This window comes from Amblyomma maculatum, chromosome 9, assembly GCF_055883805.1.
Source record: "Amblyomma maculatum isolate TAMU_Amacu chromosome 9, ASM5588380v1, whole genome shotgun sequence".
Taxonomy (NCBI): domain Eukaryota; kingdom Metazoa; phylum Arthropoda; class Arachnida; order Ixodida; family Ixodidae; genus Amblyomma; species Amblyomma maculatum.
Genome location: NC_139352.1, coordinates 35,068,817 through 35,086,705, shown reverse-complemented (window position 1 = coordinate 35,086,705; position 17,889 = coordinate 35,068,817). Strand labels below are relative to the sequence as shown.

General features: G+C 46.8%; 1 protein-coding gene across 1 annotated transcript; it reads left to right on the top strand.

Annotated features, from left to right (window-relative positions):
- Positions 1-5,790: 5,790 nt before the first annotated feature.
- On the top strand, positions 5,791-11,076 carry LOC146178823 (sodium-dependent noradrenaline transporter-like). Its single transcript, XM_084579805.1, has 3 exons — positions 5,791-5,896; positions 8,071-8,246; positions 10,915-11,076. The coding sequence occupies exons 1-3, from the start codon at positions 5,791-5,793 to the stop codon at positions 11,074-11,076; spliced, it is 444 nt and encodes a 147-aa protein (XP_084435931.1).
- The last annotated feature ends 6,813 nt before the right edge of the window (positions 11,077-17,889 follow it).

Genomic DNA, 17,889 nt, shown 5'->3' with positions numbered 1-17,889 from the left:
TTTCCTTCAGCTAGCCTTATGGCTTTCCGTAAAAGATCTGCCAGCCTTACCCCTAGGTTTTTGGGCGAGTTGTAGGTATTCAGAATAAAGAGACTGTTGTCTCCCTTTGTGTTTGGGATTAGTTCAATCATTACAGAGTCTTGACTCGTGTTTTCGAGTTCGTGTTGTATTGCTGTCAAATGTCTCTGCACTAACGTAGCCGTGAACGACCTAGGTTTATGACCCCTTTGTAATTCTAGTGGGGTATACGCGGCGTAGCCGGTTACTTAACTGTGCCGCTTGCCTCTTGCAGCGTGATTACATCTGGTGTGTTGTCAATTTTTTTAATTGACTCCGGGTGGTTTTCGCCGCATCTGCGGCAACGCTCTAGCCGTGGCTTGTAGCACACATCCGTTCTGTGCCCCGTCTTCCTACAGTTGTAACATGTCTCTACCCGCTCTCGGTACGGGTAGACGGTGACCACTGATCCCCAGTAGAAAACTTGTCTTGGGAGCCTTTCCTCTCCAAAGGTGATCAGGACAGATCTTGACTTGCTGATTCTCCGTGCGTTGAGTGCGGCGATGTGCGGGTTCCGCTTGATAAAGCCTTGACGGACTTCCTCCGGAGTTCCGATGTCGTAGGCGTTGTATACGACGCCCTTAATAGCGTCGTCGGGTGCTGCAATGTAGGACGCCATGTCGAGGGTTTTCTGGTCTATAACTATAGATTTGATGTTCACATAAGTGCTCGCTCGTTGACGATTGGGCGTGCTGATCGTGTACGTGTTGTTCCCGGAGTTGATCCTTGAAATATCTTCGTCCAGGACTTTTGCATAGGGTAGGTTTGCAGACGCGCACATGGCCTGCAGTAGGCGCCGTGGCACATAGTCATTTAAATTCCAGCCTCTTGGCCTGAAGATGATTTTATAGTCGCTCTCCGGGAGCTTCGGCATTGGTGCCCTCTTGCGGATGTTGGGATCTTGCCTGCTTTTCTGAATGACAGATTTCTTCTCGCCGGCGCCGTGCTCGCCGGCGTTCACGGAGCTCGACGCGGGTTTCGCGTCTTCCTCATGCGGTCGTGCATGCTGAGAACGGTCTCCCACTCACCGTTCTCGAATTCTGTGGGGTCAATATCATCTCCGTCCACAACGCTTTTCATAGTGGTAGTCTGAGGGCCGCCACAGGGGCCGGCGTCCGTCGACATGGGTTAGAGTATGCGACGAAAGGTCTGAGAGTTAGGCCTAGCTAGCTCTTCCATCTTGACGGTGAAATTCCGATGAAAGAGGAAATAATCCATCGAATGGCTAAACTCAACTCTTGCATGGAGTGATGACCAGGATCTTTGTGGTGGTTTTCGGACCGTAGGCGCAGATGAACGCTGGAAAACAGCTTTTTAGCTGAGCGTATGCGAAGCACGTCTTCCTCGCTCGGCTTGGCTTATTCGTCCTACCGCGGTAGTCGGAAAAAACTACAGAAAATTTTCTGATGTTACGACAGAATTTCTGTGCGGTTTTTGACGGGAAACCTGTTGCGACAACAGAAAATTCTGTCGTAACATCAGAAATTTCTGTAGTTACAACAGAAATGTGCTACAGAACTACAGAAAAGTACTACAGAACTACAGAAAAATCTGATGGTTACGACAGAACTACAGGATATTTTGTCGTATTTTTGACACAGTTCTGTAGTTTTTTCGACTGCTGGGAAATTTGCAAGCAAAAGCTTCACGACTTGCTCGGGAAGCCCATTGGACGGGCTCTCGCAGCCAAAACCGAACTTTCGTCTCGCGACCAAACTAACCTTGCCACGTATCAATATTTTATGATAGTGATGTGTACCGTAATGATGTGTATGCGGTTAGATGAGGTTTTATGGGGTTATTGCCCCGTACAACTTTTGATTTTTCAGTAGGGTAACGTTTCTCTTGGTGTTTTGACGTCTTTTGTATTGCACTCAACTTTTTTTGCAGCAATTTATGTATCATTTTTTTTCCTGCAAAGTTCAGCGCGTGTATGAATTGAAAAATGCACTTCACATATGCGGCATGTAATTAACTACGTGCTAAGATGTTGCTTTTGCGTACAAACTACAAATCTCGCACTACCTCGCGAATGCTCAAGCTCTGTCACCGTGTGAAGAATGGGCACAGGGAGTTTTGTAGCGAAATGTACATTGGCCAGCAACGAGGAGTTTCGCGTGGCGGCCGCCAGGCGGGGCCGGACCCACAGGGCACAAGAAATTAATGGGGTTGAATTGAGGCATCTATTTATAAATGTACTATTTGGCAAGGGTTCCAAGAGGAATGCAAGCCGTATTCTACGGCACTGGCGACGTATCGCAGCCATTGATTTATCAGTTCCTGCAGCGAGAGGTGAAGGTTTAAACATTCTGACCATATTGTAACAAAGCGTTCGTAATATATACTCAGAAATCATATAGGCTACATAGGCAGAAGGAAATATATGCTCCACTGAGTCGGCTTCCTTAGCGAATGGTCGTTGACGTACATGCAATTTACTTCTCGTTTAATTAATAACAATCTTTTCATTTGTGCCGCTATTATCTCAGATATAATTGGTAGTATACGTACCACGTTGCAACATTGTGGTTCACCACCCGAATACGACGCCCCGCTTGTGAAAACGTGTCTGCGTTGTTTATGACTAGCGCGTCTGAATGTCATAACGTCAAGGGTTCCACGTATACCTCATCCAACCATCTCAAGTGACAAGCACGAGTTGGCAGCTATTATCAATTCGGCTATATCCCCGGTCTTGTGACTTCACACAACCCATCGCCCAATCCATTTCCGGTTATCTCATCGGTCAACTGCGCACCGCTCTCCTCCCACGCTAGTGATTTTTCGCTCACAACGCCAGTGCCACATTTTCTCGATAACTGGCTCTCTAATGATTTGACGTCAACAACGCTAAGAATATTGCAGTCAAACACGTGCGCGAGCCCCAAAAGACTTCACATAATCCATCCAGACAACTATGAGCGCAGTGCACACTCTCTGACGTAGAGCGGACATGTAAGACATTCTAGACCCTGTCAAAGAAACACGTAAATGGAACAAGTAGAACAACTGACCACTGAAGGGTGGCAGGAAATGCTGTTCAGCTTAGGCAGTAACGTTCAGCACTAGCTGACTGAAAAGGCAAAATCCAGCCTACGTATTGCCGGAATACGGAAACCGCGAACCACTAATATCAAAGCCTTTCTTCGACGTGCGGACCTGATATCTTGTTATTTCTGTCTTTGGTCGCTTCCTTCTTTCGTATGATGTTGTCGTCGACTCGTCATGCTGATTTAGTTTCGAATTAGTGGGAAACGGATATTTATTTCAAGTGAAACCTCGTAAAATACGACCCCGGGGCCCACCGGGCATGTAATAAAAGCATAGATATATAGCAAGCTTCTTCCGGCGCAGTGTATGTAGTAGAAAAGCTTTACCATCAATGGTTGTCAGCTGAGTACCACCGCACGCGAAGAAAGCCTGAAAGGTGAGTTGTTGCTTAAACCATTTCTTTCTTTCTTTATCTGTATATTTATGATGTTCCCAAACTATTTCGGTTCCCGCGGTTGCCGGATTGACAGAGAATAAGCACAATGAGGAAGAAGTTTATTCTGTTACTTCGATGATTCGAAGAAGAAAAAGGAGAGCTGCTCCAAAGGTGGTCCTTAAGCTATTAGCACGCAGCAGATCAAGAAGAAAGGACGGCGACAGCTGCTGAGCACATGGAAACTGCAAAGCTTACCCGAGTCTACCGCGGCCATTCCTTCGGCACCCGCTGGAGCTACCAACTCGGCTGCCTCGGCATGGTCATGGGTATGGGCAGCCTGTGGCGATTTCCGGCCCTGGCTTACGATTACGGCCGTGGTGAGAGTTTCTGCACTGCTGCTGGACGCAAGCAGATGTGGTAGTTTTAGCATCACAGCGTTAAAGACCTCAGAAAATACGGTGTCAGCGTTGTCGGTGTTGTGAGCAAATAATGACGTGCATGCCTTTGGTAGGTGGTAGTTGGCAGGTTCTATGGTCGGGAATTAATTGGATGAAGGGTTGTGTGACACCACGAAACAATATTGCATTGCAGTTGACAGGAGGTGAGAATTCGGGCATAGCTTCTTTGAGAAAAAGTGTGAGATGAAAATTGTAACTTCCAAGACACTGGGATCCCAAATCAGACACCCTACGCCTATAGGCAACCTGCAATAAAGTTTGCTCTGTCGATCGCCGCGCCGTAACACATATCCTAGAGAGACGAGCAAACACTTCTGAGGCGGCTTTTTAGGGCGTTTTCACGCCACCTGCATGAACTTGCAGGAATCAGATTGCACGCTCTGTTGAAACTTTGCGTGGCATATGTCAGATAACTGGGCTACATCGAGAGCGCCTGGGAAAGGACGTTATCTGTCACACACGTATCTATAATGCTGCTGAGTGTGCTCGGTCGTTTATAGCGAACCAAGCGGCTAACAGCAGCATTTTTGAGTCACGCTGCGGTACAATTGCAGCCCCACCTATGCAGTGCAGGTTCCCTATAGGCCACTCAGGCACGTTTCTAAGGCATGGCTAAAGGTATTTCACTTGCAGCTTACAACAGTGGGCTAATAAGAACGCGTGGTATAGCAGAGACACACATTAAGGAGTTAGTGATTATAAACTAATAGCGTAGTGCATATAAGCGAACGAAGATTTGTAAGGAGACCCGACTACGGGAGCCATTAAAGCTGTCGGGCATATCATGATGAAGAGCTCAAGTTTCGCTGCAAATTTAATCTTATGCAAGCCATTTAATCATAGAAGGTCGCCAGCGCCTGTACGGATTTACATGACGGGGCTAAATTTATAATCATTGAGCTGTGGTTGCAAGAGAATATTAGCGTATCAATTTTCTTGAATTTTTTTCTTGCGATTGGTAGCGGCAAACCAATAGAATTGTGCTATGTTAAAATGACAGCATGCTATTGCGCAGCGGTGGCGTGGTAGCGACTTGTACTCCCTTGATGGGGCTGGGACAGGCAGGTCACCGCCGCTTGCGGCGTGGGCTAGCCTGCCACAGACTTTTTATCTGTTGTCGGCCGTCATTGCACCCGCCACCGTTGCGGCGGTGGACGACGGCTGTTGTTGCGGCGCGCGTCTTTCTCTCTCTCTTCCCTTTCTTTCTTCTCTATTTTCTCTTCTGTCTGCACGAGGCAGTGCAGGTGGCTCAGCTACAGAGCCAGTAGCAGGCCCGTGCATTTTCTTTTCCTTCTTCCTACAGCCACAACAACAACAACAGCTGATACTCGAAAACGGAAATCCGGAGTAAATATGTGCGCTGAAAAGCTTCTCGCAAAGTGTGTAGCCTGAGTGTATTGCCAAAGTCAAATCGTTCGTGCCGTTGTCGGTGACAAAATATCTTGATGTGCTGGAAGCCCTCACGTCAAGTTTCTGCGTTCCTCTGCGTGTTCTAACAGTTAAAGTAATCAGATATATGGGAGTCCACTATTACCACCGGTGACCTCTTTGTAAAACCCTCAGCAAACGTATAATTTGACCTTGATATTTTACATCAGCGGAACAGTTCTGTTGACAAAGCAGCAGCCTGTAGGGAAGGTATCTTTTTCCTATTCACTATGCACTTAGCCATTATGCGATTGCATTTTGGCTAATGATGTCTGGAAAACTGTTTGCCATTTCAGAGCGGTGCCTATATATTCTGCAACTCGTATGACTACTTTTATGTCAAAATGAAGCTTGCTGACGCACATCTCTTCCTCTTTGGATGGCTTTCGATTAGGAGCCTTCGTCATCTGCTACGTCATCATGACGCTGGTTCTGGCCATGCCCCTCTGCCAGCTCGAGATCGCCCTCGCCCAGTTTTCCGGCTCCAGCATCAGGGCTCTCTGGAAGTGCTTGCCTCTGGGACGAGGTGAGTGCGCCCCTCGTCTGCGGCTCCTTCACATCCCACACACCACATTATGGAAGAACGCGTGCGCATTCCAGCATCGCGGAGATGCGCCCTCCGCCTGCGCCCTGTTCCCGCCAAAATGACACGCAAAGACTACGATGGCCAGCGCCTGGCGCAGGCGGAAGCTCTGGCACGCCATTATGGTTCCAAACCCAGCGTTGTGTGGACACCTCCGGCCCACACCATAGAGGATGGTGCACGGCCGTAGTCTTTCATGCGGCGAAAGCAGTCAATGGTCTTAGCTTCAGGGCCCGCAACGTAACTCACGCGGAGAGGGTCACCATAGCATTGGCTGCTTCCCACTTCGACTCAAAATATACAATTTCCTACTCGCGAGGGGCCTCTCGGAACGTTGAACAGGACCGGACACCTTATACTGAATACGCTCATCGCCCATGCGGCTTACACGTCAGACGCTGGCGTCAGTATACAGAGGAAATAACGCGCGGCGGCATATCTCATCTACTCTGGGATTGCCCTGCTTTTTCTATTGGACGCTCCGAGATCGAACCCTATCGCCTGAACTACCGTTCCCTTCTGGGAACTGATGCTAACACACTAATGATATTTGCAAAGTATGGCTCCCTTATTGGCCTGGTCAGAGCAATATGATTTGAGTGACTACCTGTGAAAACAGTGAAGATTCTGCCTACACCCCTTACCCCCATTCATGGCCATGAGCCTTCTTATACAATAAAAGACGTTCAATCAATAAATCTTGCATATGGAATCCTTCAAAATAGCACCTACATTGAGGACCCCTCACAATTATATTATTTGGGTCCCTGTTCACCAGGGGCTGGCCTGAAACGAGGCTACCGAAGCTGCCGCCCACGCGCTCTCTCTCTGAGAAGTTTCCTCCTTCGACCAGGACACTGATCTTAATACGGACTATGCATTCAAATATCGTAAATGACTGCCAATCTAGCCACATTCTTTACCCCTGCGCATGTGAAGGCCTTTCAAAGGCGGATGACCGGCTTCTACTGCGCCTCTATACCAATGCTTTGCTATGCCCGGCAGCCCTAAAGCATTTTGACCCTGCTTTCTCTGGCAGCTCCCCGTACTGCGGGATGGAGTCCTCGGATATATACTATATGGTATTGGCCTGTCCCTCCAATTCCACTATGCCCCCTCATCCCAGCCCAACCCGTAAGCACTGGGACGCGATCCTGCTCGGCTACTTTGACCTGCATTCTCAACGGGCCTTAGTTGGACGAGGCGGAGAGGTGACGCACGCCACTCGGGTCCTGGATAGGGACCTCCAGCTAGGGTTTCTGAGGGCTGGACCCCGCAGGGTCAGCTCGTTCATTACCTCATGCATTTTATCTCTCTCTAAAAGTTTTCCACCACCACCGGCCGCTTTAGCATGTAAGAATTCCAGGAATTTTTCGTGCCGAAAATAAAAAGCCGAAACAATAATTACACAGTAATAAAACAAGAGCTCTCCGAATATATTGAAAGCATTAATGCAGTCGAAACAGGAATATGTATATAGGTAATTTACATTCATATACGTTCCGAGATAAAACGTACGGAAGAGCCAACTTTTTCATGGGCTTTTGTTCACATATATTGCCGCAATTGAGGTTTTTTGATGAACGGCTTGGTTTTGTCTTGGTGACCCTGAAGCGGAGCCAAGGTCAACCTGGGACACGTATCGCCCTGTGTGTTAAGCTACAGTCAGCTGGCGCATGACCACATGGCTAACAGATCACTTGACCATGACTATGGACCTTTGACCTGAAGAGGTAGATAATTCGCAATAAAGTGAGAAACCACGTGGTAGGCGCGCAGTGACGTCAGCTGAACACGTGGTAATAGGAAAACCAAGTAAAACAGAAATGATCAAACTTGACTTAACCACGTTTAAGCACTGCTATATTTCGGTTTGTTCAAAGCCACCGGAGCGCGACTTGTCACTTCGTTTTTGAAGAAAGAAGCTGATATTTTTTGGGATGCTTTTAGCCGAGTGAAACTGGCTCTACATTGTGTCGGACCGATCTTGTTAGGACACCCGTTGTCGCCATAAATTCCCCCAGACTTCAAACCCCCAGGTGGACCGAGCTGGTAGAGAGGATGCGGTATTTTTACAATGACGCAGAAGTGGCCTGTGATGTAATTTCCATTCGCAGGTATAGGCATGGCTGGATGCTACTGCGCAGTCATGGTGAGCGTGTACAACGCGGTGATAATCGCATACGTCACGCTCTACCTCTGCGACAGCGTGCTGTACCCGGAGCTGCCGTGGACCGTCTGCGGGCCCGGATGGGGTGCTGACGCCGCCTGCTACGGCCTCAGGGACGCCCAGGTGTGCGCGAGACGAGTGGAGTTTAACTTAGCTTGATTTGAGAGAACTCCGCGAAGATGATCCAGAGGACGCGGGGTCAGACGGACGTGCTCGCTTGCTACTCCACGTGTCCGTTTTGCATAGTTCATATTTATTAATTGAGCGAATTGACCTAAACAGAATTCGAAACTGCCTGCGTCGACTCATGAAGGGATATACATTTGCTTAACAGCAGTTTCCCAGCATTGATAGAGAACCGGCTTATAATGGATCGCAGGCTGATATCACTAAAAACGCAGATCTTTAAAAGCGAGAACCGGTAAAAAAAGAATAAAAATCCATTGCCGTTCACGAAAACTTCAGTGACTTTTAGACCGGTTTTTGCGTGTGCTTGAGGACCCGGGAGCATCACAGTTCACTTCCAAATTATAATAACCAAGTGCTTCACACGAAGAGTCAGACAGCGGGCGACGAATATCGCCCCGTTGCCAGGTAAAACTTCGATCATTGCCAGAAAAAAGAACTGAATACTGGCTTTTAAAGAGAACAAAAATTCCATAATGATCTCCTCAGCGTCCCTCGAAGCAGAAAACTGTGAGCCAACCATAATGTGTTTGTGCTAGTGGAGGTAGTTTTGTTTTTCTTGCTCCTAAAATACTTTCTATTGTGTATCAGCTTTTTTTGGTACTTAGTTGATGTGCACTTGCTGGCTCAATCACGAGTAGATTATCAGTCTGGTTGTCCATGACCTCATCCCTGTAAAAGTGTTTAGTGAAGCAGAACACACGTGGCCTAAATTCTCTGATTGTGCACTTGCACGTGTTGGTCTGTTTAAAAGTGCTTTGGCCAAGCAGACATCTGGAAAGTGGGTGCAGTCAGCAGCGATATCCTGCTGAACTCTTGAAACGTGACGACTCTATATCTTCGGTTTGGTTTGTGGGGTTTAACGTCCTAAAGAGATTCCGTAGTGGGGGGACTCCAGAACCACCTGGGGTTCTTTAACCTGTACTGACATCGTACACCACACGGGTGCCTTGCTTTTCGTCTCCATCGAAAAGCGGCCGCCGAGGCCGGGATTCGATCCCGCATCTTTGGGCGCAGAAGTCGAGCGCCCTAACCACTGCGCCATCCCTGCAGGGCTTATAATATATTCGGTGTGACTTGGTGCATCCTTTTTATTGAGATGTGTTCTACGTTGAGGATAAAGGCAGCTTATCGCCATTTGCCTTGTATCGAAACCGTTCGCACACGACTAAGGGTATGACATGAAACTAGTGATGAAGTTTCGCATGTGTTTCTCCTCCGCACATGTTACGGTTGAAGGTGATAGCTGCAGTTCATAAAGGTATGGAGAGCTGGTATTACTCAGAAGTAAAGTTCAGTTGATGTGGCTGTAAATTATCTTAAAAGAGGAGCTTCAGCTTCAGAGGCGCTGAGTGGGGTGTATTGCTGGGTGGCAGAACTAGAATAAATATACTGACGGATATATTCAGATAGTGGTGTAACTTTTATTTCATCCCACAAGTGGTTTGTAGCATTAAGGAACCTATGCCGATCCGAGCCAATCGGAATGGTACATGCTGCCGCTGCATACATATATTCATCAGCGCCTGTCATCCTGCAACATGTGGCTACATGCCACGGAATGAAAAAGAACCAGTGCACAGTGGTGCACGTGTGACTCGTCAGCCGGCTGGGCGGATGCCATATTCATGAACGGCAGCGCACCACTACGCAGCAGGCATCCGCATTGCTAGTTCGTGCAGACCTCTTAAAGAAAATCAATGACTGAAACATTCGTTATAATTTGCAAAGTAAAAAGCAAAAACCTTGAGGACACTTAAACTTCGCCTTTAAGAGATACGCGACAGCGTTTAAACAACAATGCTTTGCAGACAATGAATGATGTATATTTATTTATTTTCGATACCCTCAAGCGCCGAAACATTACAGAGGGGAGTGGACAAGCAAACAACGCAAGAAAAAAAGTTCTTTTTTTGTTAAAGGTTGCTTTGAATCGGGCGGCGGCTCGCGCCATCTGTAGTGGCAGCGCCGTATGATCGAAGGAATTTTCCAGTGAGCGCCGCATTGCAGGTAAGCAAAGCGGAAATGCTCTTTTCTACTCGCTTGACTATTACTTCCGTAATTAGTTTCTTTCCAATGACACGTCTAAACATTAGCTGACAGTCACAAGGCAATGCATACATTAGGTCCACCTTTATTCGGAGAGAAGCAATGCGGTTCTGTGGCGGAGTGGTTTCGTGCTCGCCTTGCACTGCGAAGGAGCCGTGCTCGACTCCGCGGGTTTCCGCAAAACATTTATTGTTCCTTTATTTTTTCTGATTTTTGCGTTACAACTGCAACGCCGACGCCGAAAATGCAACACGGGGCTCTTAACGCTATCACATTAAAAAGTTTTTTTATAGTTGCTGCACTAATTATTTCAAAAATGGTTCAACACTGCGCATGCACATCAAGTACTTTCCTGTGCTAGTCCGGCCCTGATTGGACAAGAAAGTTTTATGTTTTACAGTGCGGCAAACAGTTTGTACGATGGAACTATAATGAAGCGCGATTTGAACGATTAGAATAAAACTTGGTGACTGCCAGCTCGAATTCATTCAGCGTTGTCTTCGAAGCATCCGTGAACTCCAGCTGTGCCTAAAGAGCGCTGCCGTTTGTCGCACAGGCACTGTGCGGTCGCGCGGCGAGGCTTCCTGTGTACCTGATGTCGGGGCTCGTGGAGAGCGGCCCGGACGCCGAGCATCTGGTCAAGTTTCCCGCCATGCCGGTGAACGACACGGTCCAGTGCAAGAACGCCACGCTGCTCTCCTCCGAGCAGTTCTTCTAGTGAGTGCTGAGCCCACGCTGACACAAGCGGCCGACAGCGCTCGGCTGTACATTTTCCGGTGGCACCAGAGAGAAGCAGCAGTATGACCGTGCGATAGCAATCGCAATTAGCAGGAAGGCTGAGAATTGACTCCAGGAAACAATGCCAGAGCCTTCGTCAAATTATACTTATTGCAAGTTTCAAACCTGAAATTCGAAGCAATTCCAGGGGCTTGTTCTTGCGCATTAAGTCTAAACAATAAGGGACATGTGCTTAGATGCGTCTGAGAAGCTGCTACTGACTTTGATATTGTTCGTCGCCGAAGCAGATAGCGCAATGGCTCATTAGCAAAGATTAATGAAGCAGACAATTAGTGCAATTTCGGGGCTGAGACTACAGCGTCTCAATGCCAGTGTTGGTCCAAGCGAAGAATAGTAAGACTGGAAGGAACGGAATGAAACTGAAAGTGATGTTGGACTACTCAGGGAAAAAAAAAAAAAAAAAACACCGCTCAATATTGACAATGAGGTTTTCGAAGTGACAAGATAATACATTTGCCTGACAGTTACTATAGCTAGATCCTGTTATGCAAATACAATAGTTGGGACGAAATTAATTGCCTTTGGAAAACAGGATTGATGCACTTGGCAGATACTGTCAGGTTATGGACAGATGTTGACTAGAGTTAATCAATAGTAAATAAAATATCCGTGGTGGCAGTAAACATGCTTGCAATATAACGTTGACAAAAAGCATGCAGTGCATAATTGTGGCATGTGGAATCACGCATGACTTCGGATCTAACACACCGAAACAAGGTATGGGCCATGAGGGCCGCCTTTGATTGAAGGCTCGAGAAGATAATATTCAGTATCGAAGCGTGCGCTGATACCGCACAACACACGGACCACCTCCACTGAAGGGCGACCACCGAGGCTAGGATTTGATCATGCGACCTTTGGGTTATCACCCGAATGTTTGCATAACCACTGATTCACTGCGAGAGCGGAATGGGCTTGGTATAGAAACTAGAGAAAGGCATTCGTGATTGAGATCAAGAAGAAAAGGGCATGAGCAGGGCATGGAAATGCAGGACTATGGTAACCGATGTCCCCTGCGCCAGCTGATTTCTGGAGAAAGCGAACAGCAAAGTTAGCGAGAGGCAACAGAGTGACGTTGGGAGGATTAGGAAACTTACGGGAATAGGATGGCCTTGGCTGCCGCACAAGAAGGCTTATCAGAGAGAGTGGCCCTTCGCATGCAGATAATAATGGTATCAAAACGAACTAAGGCGAGCTGCAACACTGTAAATACATTCGTCGGAGGTCACAGGGCAACTGTAGACTGTTGCAGTGCTTGCGCGTAACTGCATTATGCAGCCATCTCTCACAGAGCATTGTAAATCAATGTGCGCAACATTCGCGCAGCAAGCGGGTACTGACGATGAGTCCAGGCGTTGAACACTTCGGCCAGTTCCGTCTAGACCTCATCTCCTACGTGGGTGCCGTGTGGCTGATGGTGTTCTTCCACCTCTGCGGTCTGGCAAAGTTCTTCACAAAGGTGAGCACTCCGCCACTTTTTTGCGAGCTCTGCATCACCTGTGGCTGCCATAATCGATATTTTATTTCTCTTGTCACTTATTGGCGTTCGCCGAAGGGCATTGTTCGAAAACATGCATATGAAAAATGGCCACTTTTTAACAGTGCACGGAAATGTTTTGTTCGAGGAGTAAAGTGCGGAACCTTCTTAATGTGAGCGCACCTATAATATTCTGCTAAAGGAACTATTTTCTATTGAAAAATTGTGCATTCCGCAGTAGAATATGAAAAGAAGCGGTAAAAATAAGTTTTCATAAATAGAAAACATTTATTTATAATAAATGTCTGAAAAGAAAACCTCTGTTTGTCAAATCCACCCCTGTATGTGGCGTCACATTGGGAGATGGACCTTTTGACCAGTCCTCAATTTCAATTCGGCAGCCAGCTAATTGTACTAAGCAAGCACGTTTCCAGGTCTGGACTGCCACTGATGCGAACGCCGATCACATGAACTTGCAGATTTGCTGTACAACTCTCCATGACAATTTTTTTTTCGCAATGTCTCTTTTGTTATCCTGCCGCCGACTAAAGATGGTACAACTGCTACAGCTGTTCCGAAAGCTCTCTTTTTTTGTCCAGGCAAATGAAGAGACGATGCAAACTTTCTATGTAATTTTTTATAAATGACAGCGATGGCCCATGAAAATGATGAAGTTAAATATTGTCAAAAACTATACAACTTTTCAGGCCTCAGAACTTTTGAAATGCATGGAGCCTTGCACCTCGCCGGGGTGGCGCAGTGGTTAAGGCGCTCGACTACTGTGCCCAAGGAAGCGGGATCGAATCCCGGCCTCGGCGGCTGCGTTTCGGTGGAGGCGAAACGGAGTGGCGTCCGTGTGCTGTGCGATGTCAGTGCACGTTAAAGAACCCCAGGTGGTCGAAATCTCCGGAGTCCTCCACTACGGCGTCTCTCATAGCCTGAATCGCTTTGGGACGTTAAACCCCACAAACCAAACCAAACCAGATATAGCACATTAAGTGAATGTAAGAAAAGGATTCATTTGGCCGTTGAAGGGCAACTTCGGTGTTTCATTTCTTTATTTGAAGTTATTAACTGCATCAAATTTCTCAGTGTTCCCTGCCTCTGATACGCAAACCATTTTTCAAAATTGTGATGTAGAACTTTCCTTAAAAAGTAAAAACAGCAAGCTGAAACCGGAAGTGGTATCATTGCCAGAGGCGATGTTCCGGTTGACGAATCGATGACATCGTACAAGAAAAACACTCGCAATCCCGTTGAATGGCGGAAATAGAGACTATAACTCATGACGCAGTTTATGAAATGATATTTGATCAATAATGCAAGCTTCTAAATTTGCTTATCACGTGGAGAGCAGGCAATAATAGGAATGTGATGTCTATGACGTCGCAAACACAATGTTGCCCGGAGAAACCGAGCGAACTGAACCAACAAAAACGGAACATTTTAAATCGATGAACGTACGAACGAATCATGACAGAGCTCCCAAATTTGACAGAATGTGTCACGATGGAGAGAAACGCCTACAGTGAAAACATTTGCCTAGGTACACGAATGATGAAGTACCCAAAGATGTGCCCTAAAGGCCATGATTTCTAGGAAATCCTGAAAAATATTCACTAATGTGGAACGGACGAAAGTGATTTCAAGCATTACCACAAAACATAAAGCCAATTCCTTGATTCAGATCTGCAGATTAGAGCATTGTCAAATACTAGTACCGGTGGTTAGGCTCGCAGACAAATGAATTTCTGTTAGACATGAATAGTATTGCTTCTTCCAGCTGAGTGAAATTAGTTGCATAGACGTTGAAAGGGATCAGATCACGATCACTCTTTTAATAAAGGCGATAATGTGGTAGATCTCTCATATATATAGGCCACCTAAAAGGTAGTTGCTAGTCTTCTTTTCTATTTTACCTAAAGTAGACGCCTTAACTGAATATGGAGAGGAGATGCCGCATACTACCGCCTATTTCTTTCCAGGTGTCTCTTGTTGTGGTCCCATTCTGCTACGTCTCCTTACTGTTGGTGGTGGTCAGAATGCTGCTGCTGGACAACGCTGTAGAGGGCCTGCGGTACCTTTTCGCTGTCGATTGGAAGGCTTTCGCTACGCCTTCGGTAAGAAAAACATGGGCGCGATTTCGCCTCTGTCACTGCTGACGCAGTGTTTCTAATCTAGCTCTTCATGCTGGCGTCATTCGATGATTGCGACCTAGTGTCGACATTGATGCGTACAGCTGGAGCTTCCCGTGTCGTGGGCCATAGTAAGAAGAGGGAGCTTCCGGAGCTTCCTGTATTGTAACAGCGTGCTTTGAACCACCTGATTTGTGGCTATGCTAGTGACGAGAAGAGGGAACGACGTAAGGCAGCTGCGGCCATTGTGATAGATGCGAACACGCTAGGAGGGTCTGTATGAGGAGTTCGTTGTGGTGTCAACTGAGGAAAGAAATGACTGTCTCGTGCCCTAACAGCGCTCTCCAGAACATGCCCGGAAGCGGCATGTGCGAGTGATGTATCGGCCGCAGCCTTCACTGGAACAAACATTTTTAATGGCTCAAGAAAGTAACCATGTCAGTTTTTATCTTTAGGCATGTACCGCTTTGGTGAAATGTGGTCAAGCTGCCGGGGCAGTGACGGGAGCAGCGGCGAGACCAGCAGTGTAGTCTGGATGTGTGAAACAGTGAAGGAGGTTGAACAGAGCTCAAAGTGGCTTTTGAGTCGAAAACACTCTCCACTTCATCCTTCATTTAAGATGAGTTATATGTACAGCATTTGTTAGCATTTGCCAAAGGTGTGGAGCCCCGGGGGTCTGTTTCTGAGTCTTGTAGAGGCGGTAATTTTGCATTAGTGGAGGTCTTTCCTATTCGGAGGGTAAGACAAAATGTTACTATCAAGAGGTATTGAAAACTAGAAATACATTTCAAGCCGGACGAAGTGGATTAGAAGCAGACCTCCTGGGCTCTATAGTTTTGAAAACGACTGTACTTATCAATGACAAGAGTAAAAAAAAAAAAAAAAAAACAGTGTGAGATGGGTATCCCTTCATGCCTGCAAAGTGTCATTGGCGTCTGCCTTCAGAAAACTTTGTAGGACTCTTAATCATGATTCTGCTCCAAGTGGGTTCTAATGTGGTTAGGTGTCCTGAGAGGCACATCGGACATTGTTTGTGTATATTGCTACAGATTCGCGGAAGCCAGACACCAAATAAAGTGCTTTAAAAATTAGCCGCCAGCAGCGAAGAAAGAGGTTTACATTGACATCATGTAATTAAAATCAATGTGAACCCCTTTAACAAGCAATTCGCCTCAAAGAGCCGAGCACCAGGCCGAGGGAACGCTTGTACTCATTGAAAACAGGTGGATATCAGGCGGCACCAGGGATCGAACCTGGTACCCCCCCGAATGCGAGGCCAATGCTCTACCACAGGGCCACCGCTTTCAGCACGGTCTCTTCATTTTTTCTCATGTGTTCACTTAGGCTATTACTAGTGCCACCCTTAGGTGTGCTTTGAATTACGTATCGTTTTACTCGGTTATCCCCCAATGTTAGTACTTCAGGTTCCCCTTCTCTCATCCCAGGTTTGGCACCAGGCGGCACAGCACAGTGTATTCACCTTGGGTGTGTGGTTTGGACCGCTGCACTACCTATCGAGCCGCAATGACTTCTTTGAGGACACTCGCTGGTGAGCTGAGCTTTAGCGAATGAATCCTCACTTCACGGTATTCGGCTGAACATCTAGATATGACCTGGAACAATGACACTGTCACCATTATCGTCGTGGTCTTCATCAGCAAGGTTTCGTCCGCATAAGGACAGAAACCAGCCTCAGTAATCCCTAATTCCACCTACGTTGTAACTGTCGTACTTCGCATAATTTCGTGACCTCGTCTCTGGCATACCCCGATATCCCTAAAATATAGGCTAATTTGAAATATTCACTTTTTCCTGGCCCGCTACCTATAAATCTCCTCCTTATTCAGACCTATTGGCCTCGGTATGGATGAACGTGCTAGGTGTTCAAAAACTCACTAGCGAGCAGGCCTCTGTGACTGGCGAAGCTATCCTGGAAGGCTTGTGCAGCGTCCAATAAAGATCGTGCTATCGCATCTGTGGTGCTCACTCTTCGCCTACTCAAGCATTTCAGCTTTCCTTCAGTTTTGTTAGAAACCATAAGCTTTAAATTCGTTGAACTAACCGATTTCGCCCTCTACTGCCTGACAGTTGCCCTTACTCTATAAAAAAGCATTCATAAGGTTTCATATAGGGCACACATGAATTTATAGTAAAAGACCGATATCGCTCCTTGCATAGCATATAGGAGTATGTGTAGTTCAAATGCATGTGTATTTAAGCGCATATGGGTACAACATGGGTTTCGTATTGTACCTATAATATGCAGTGTCACCGGACATATGAGTTCATACTGTATGGCCACATATGCTCTATGGGCACCCTGCATCCGCCAGGTGCCATCACCATCGGTTAAAGAGGGGCTTTACCATTGGTTGTCGTGAAGCGTCACCATATAGACACTTATTCATTATCAGGGAGATACCATTACTAGAAGACGCGTCACACGGTAGGCAATGGAGTGGAGAATCGTCTGGCCCGCTGTCGTTTCCATGGGCTTCCTGAGACTCTAAAACACATATGTTTTCCGACCTTATCTCATTTCAAACTAAAACAGCCAAAGCCTTTGAAGTCGTTCATGATCAGAAAATAATTTAGGTTGAAAACGTCGGCACACTACTACCATGGGCCAAGCTTAACGATATTTGTGGATTTCCGGCAGCGCTGTCTGCGAAGTGTTTTAATGCGCTCTTCGAGATGTGTGATCATACATCAGGAAACCCAAAGGCGAGTACGCCTGCCGTTGTTTTGGGTACCCTGCTGTTTCACTGGTTCACCCCGTTGCCTTGCCCTCCGCCTGAGGTCTCTAGTGCTCCTCTGTCCCTTCCTTAAGTCGTGACAGTCTATCAGGGCACTGTTATGACACTTCGAGTACTCAGCTGCGGTTATCAGTAGCGTGAAAAAAAGATAACAGTCATGACGGTCTTGTAATCGCACTATAAATTCATATACTGTTTCTCATATTTTTTAAGTAAATTTATGTGCTTTAGCTCTAGGTTGCGCTAAAAAGTTTATATTTTGGTTTATTAAAGCAAAATAGTGCCACGCCGTTCCCTGCTGCTGCTCTATTCTTATCCTTTCTTTCGGCGCTAAGCTCGTGAGAGGTTTAGGTGATTGTATACGC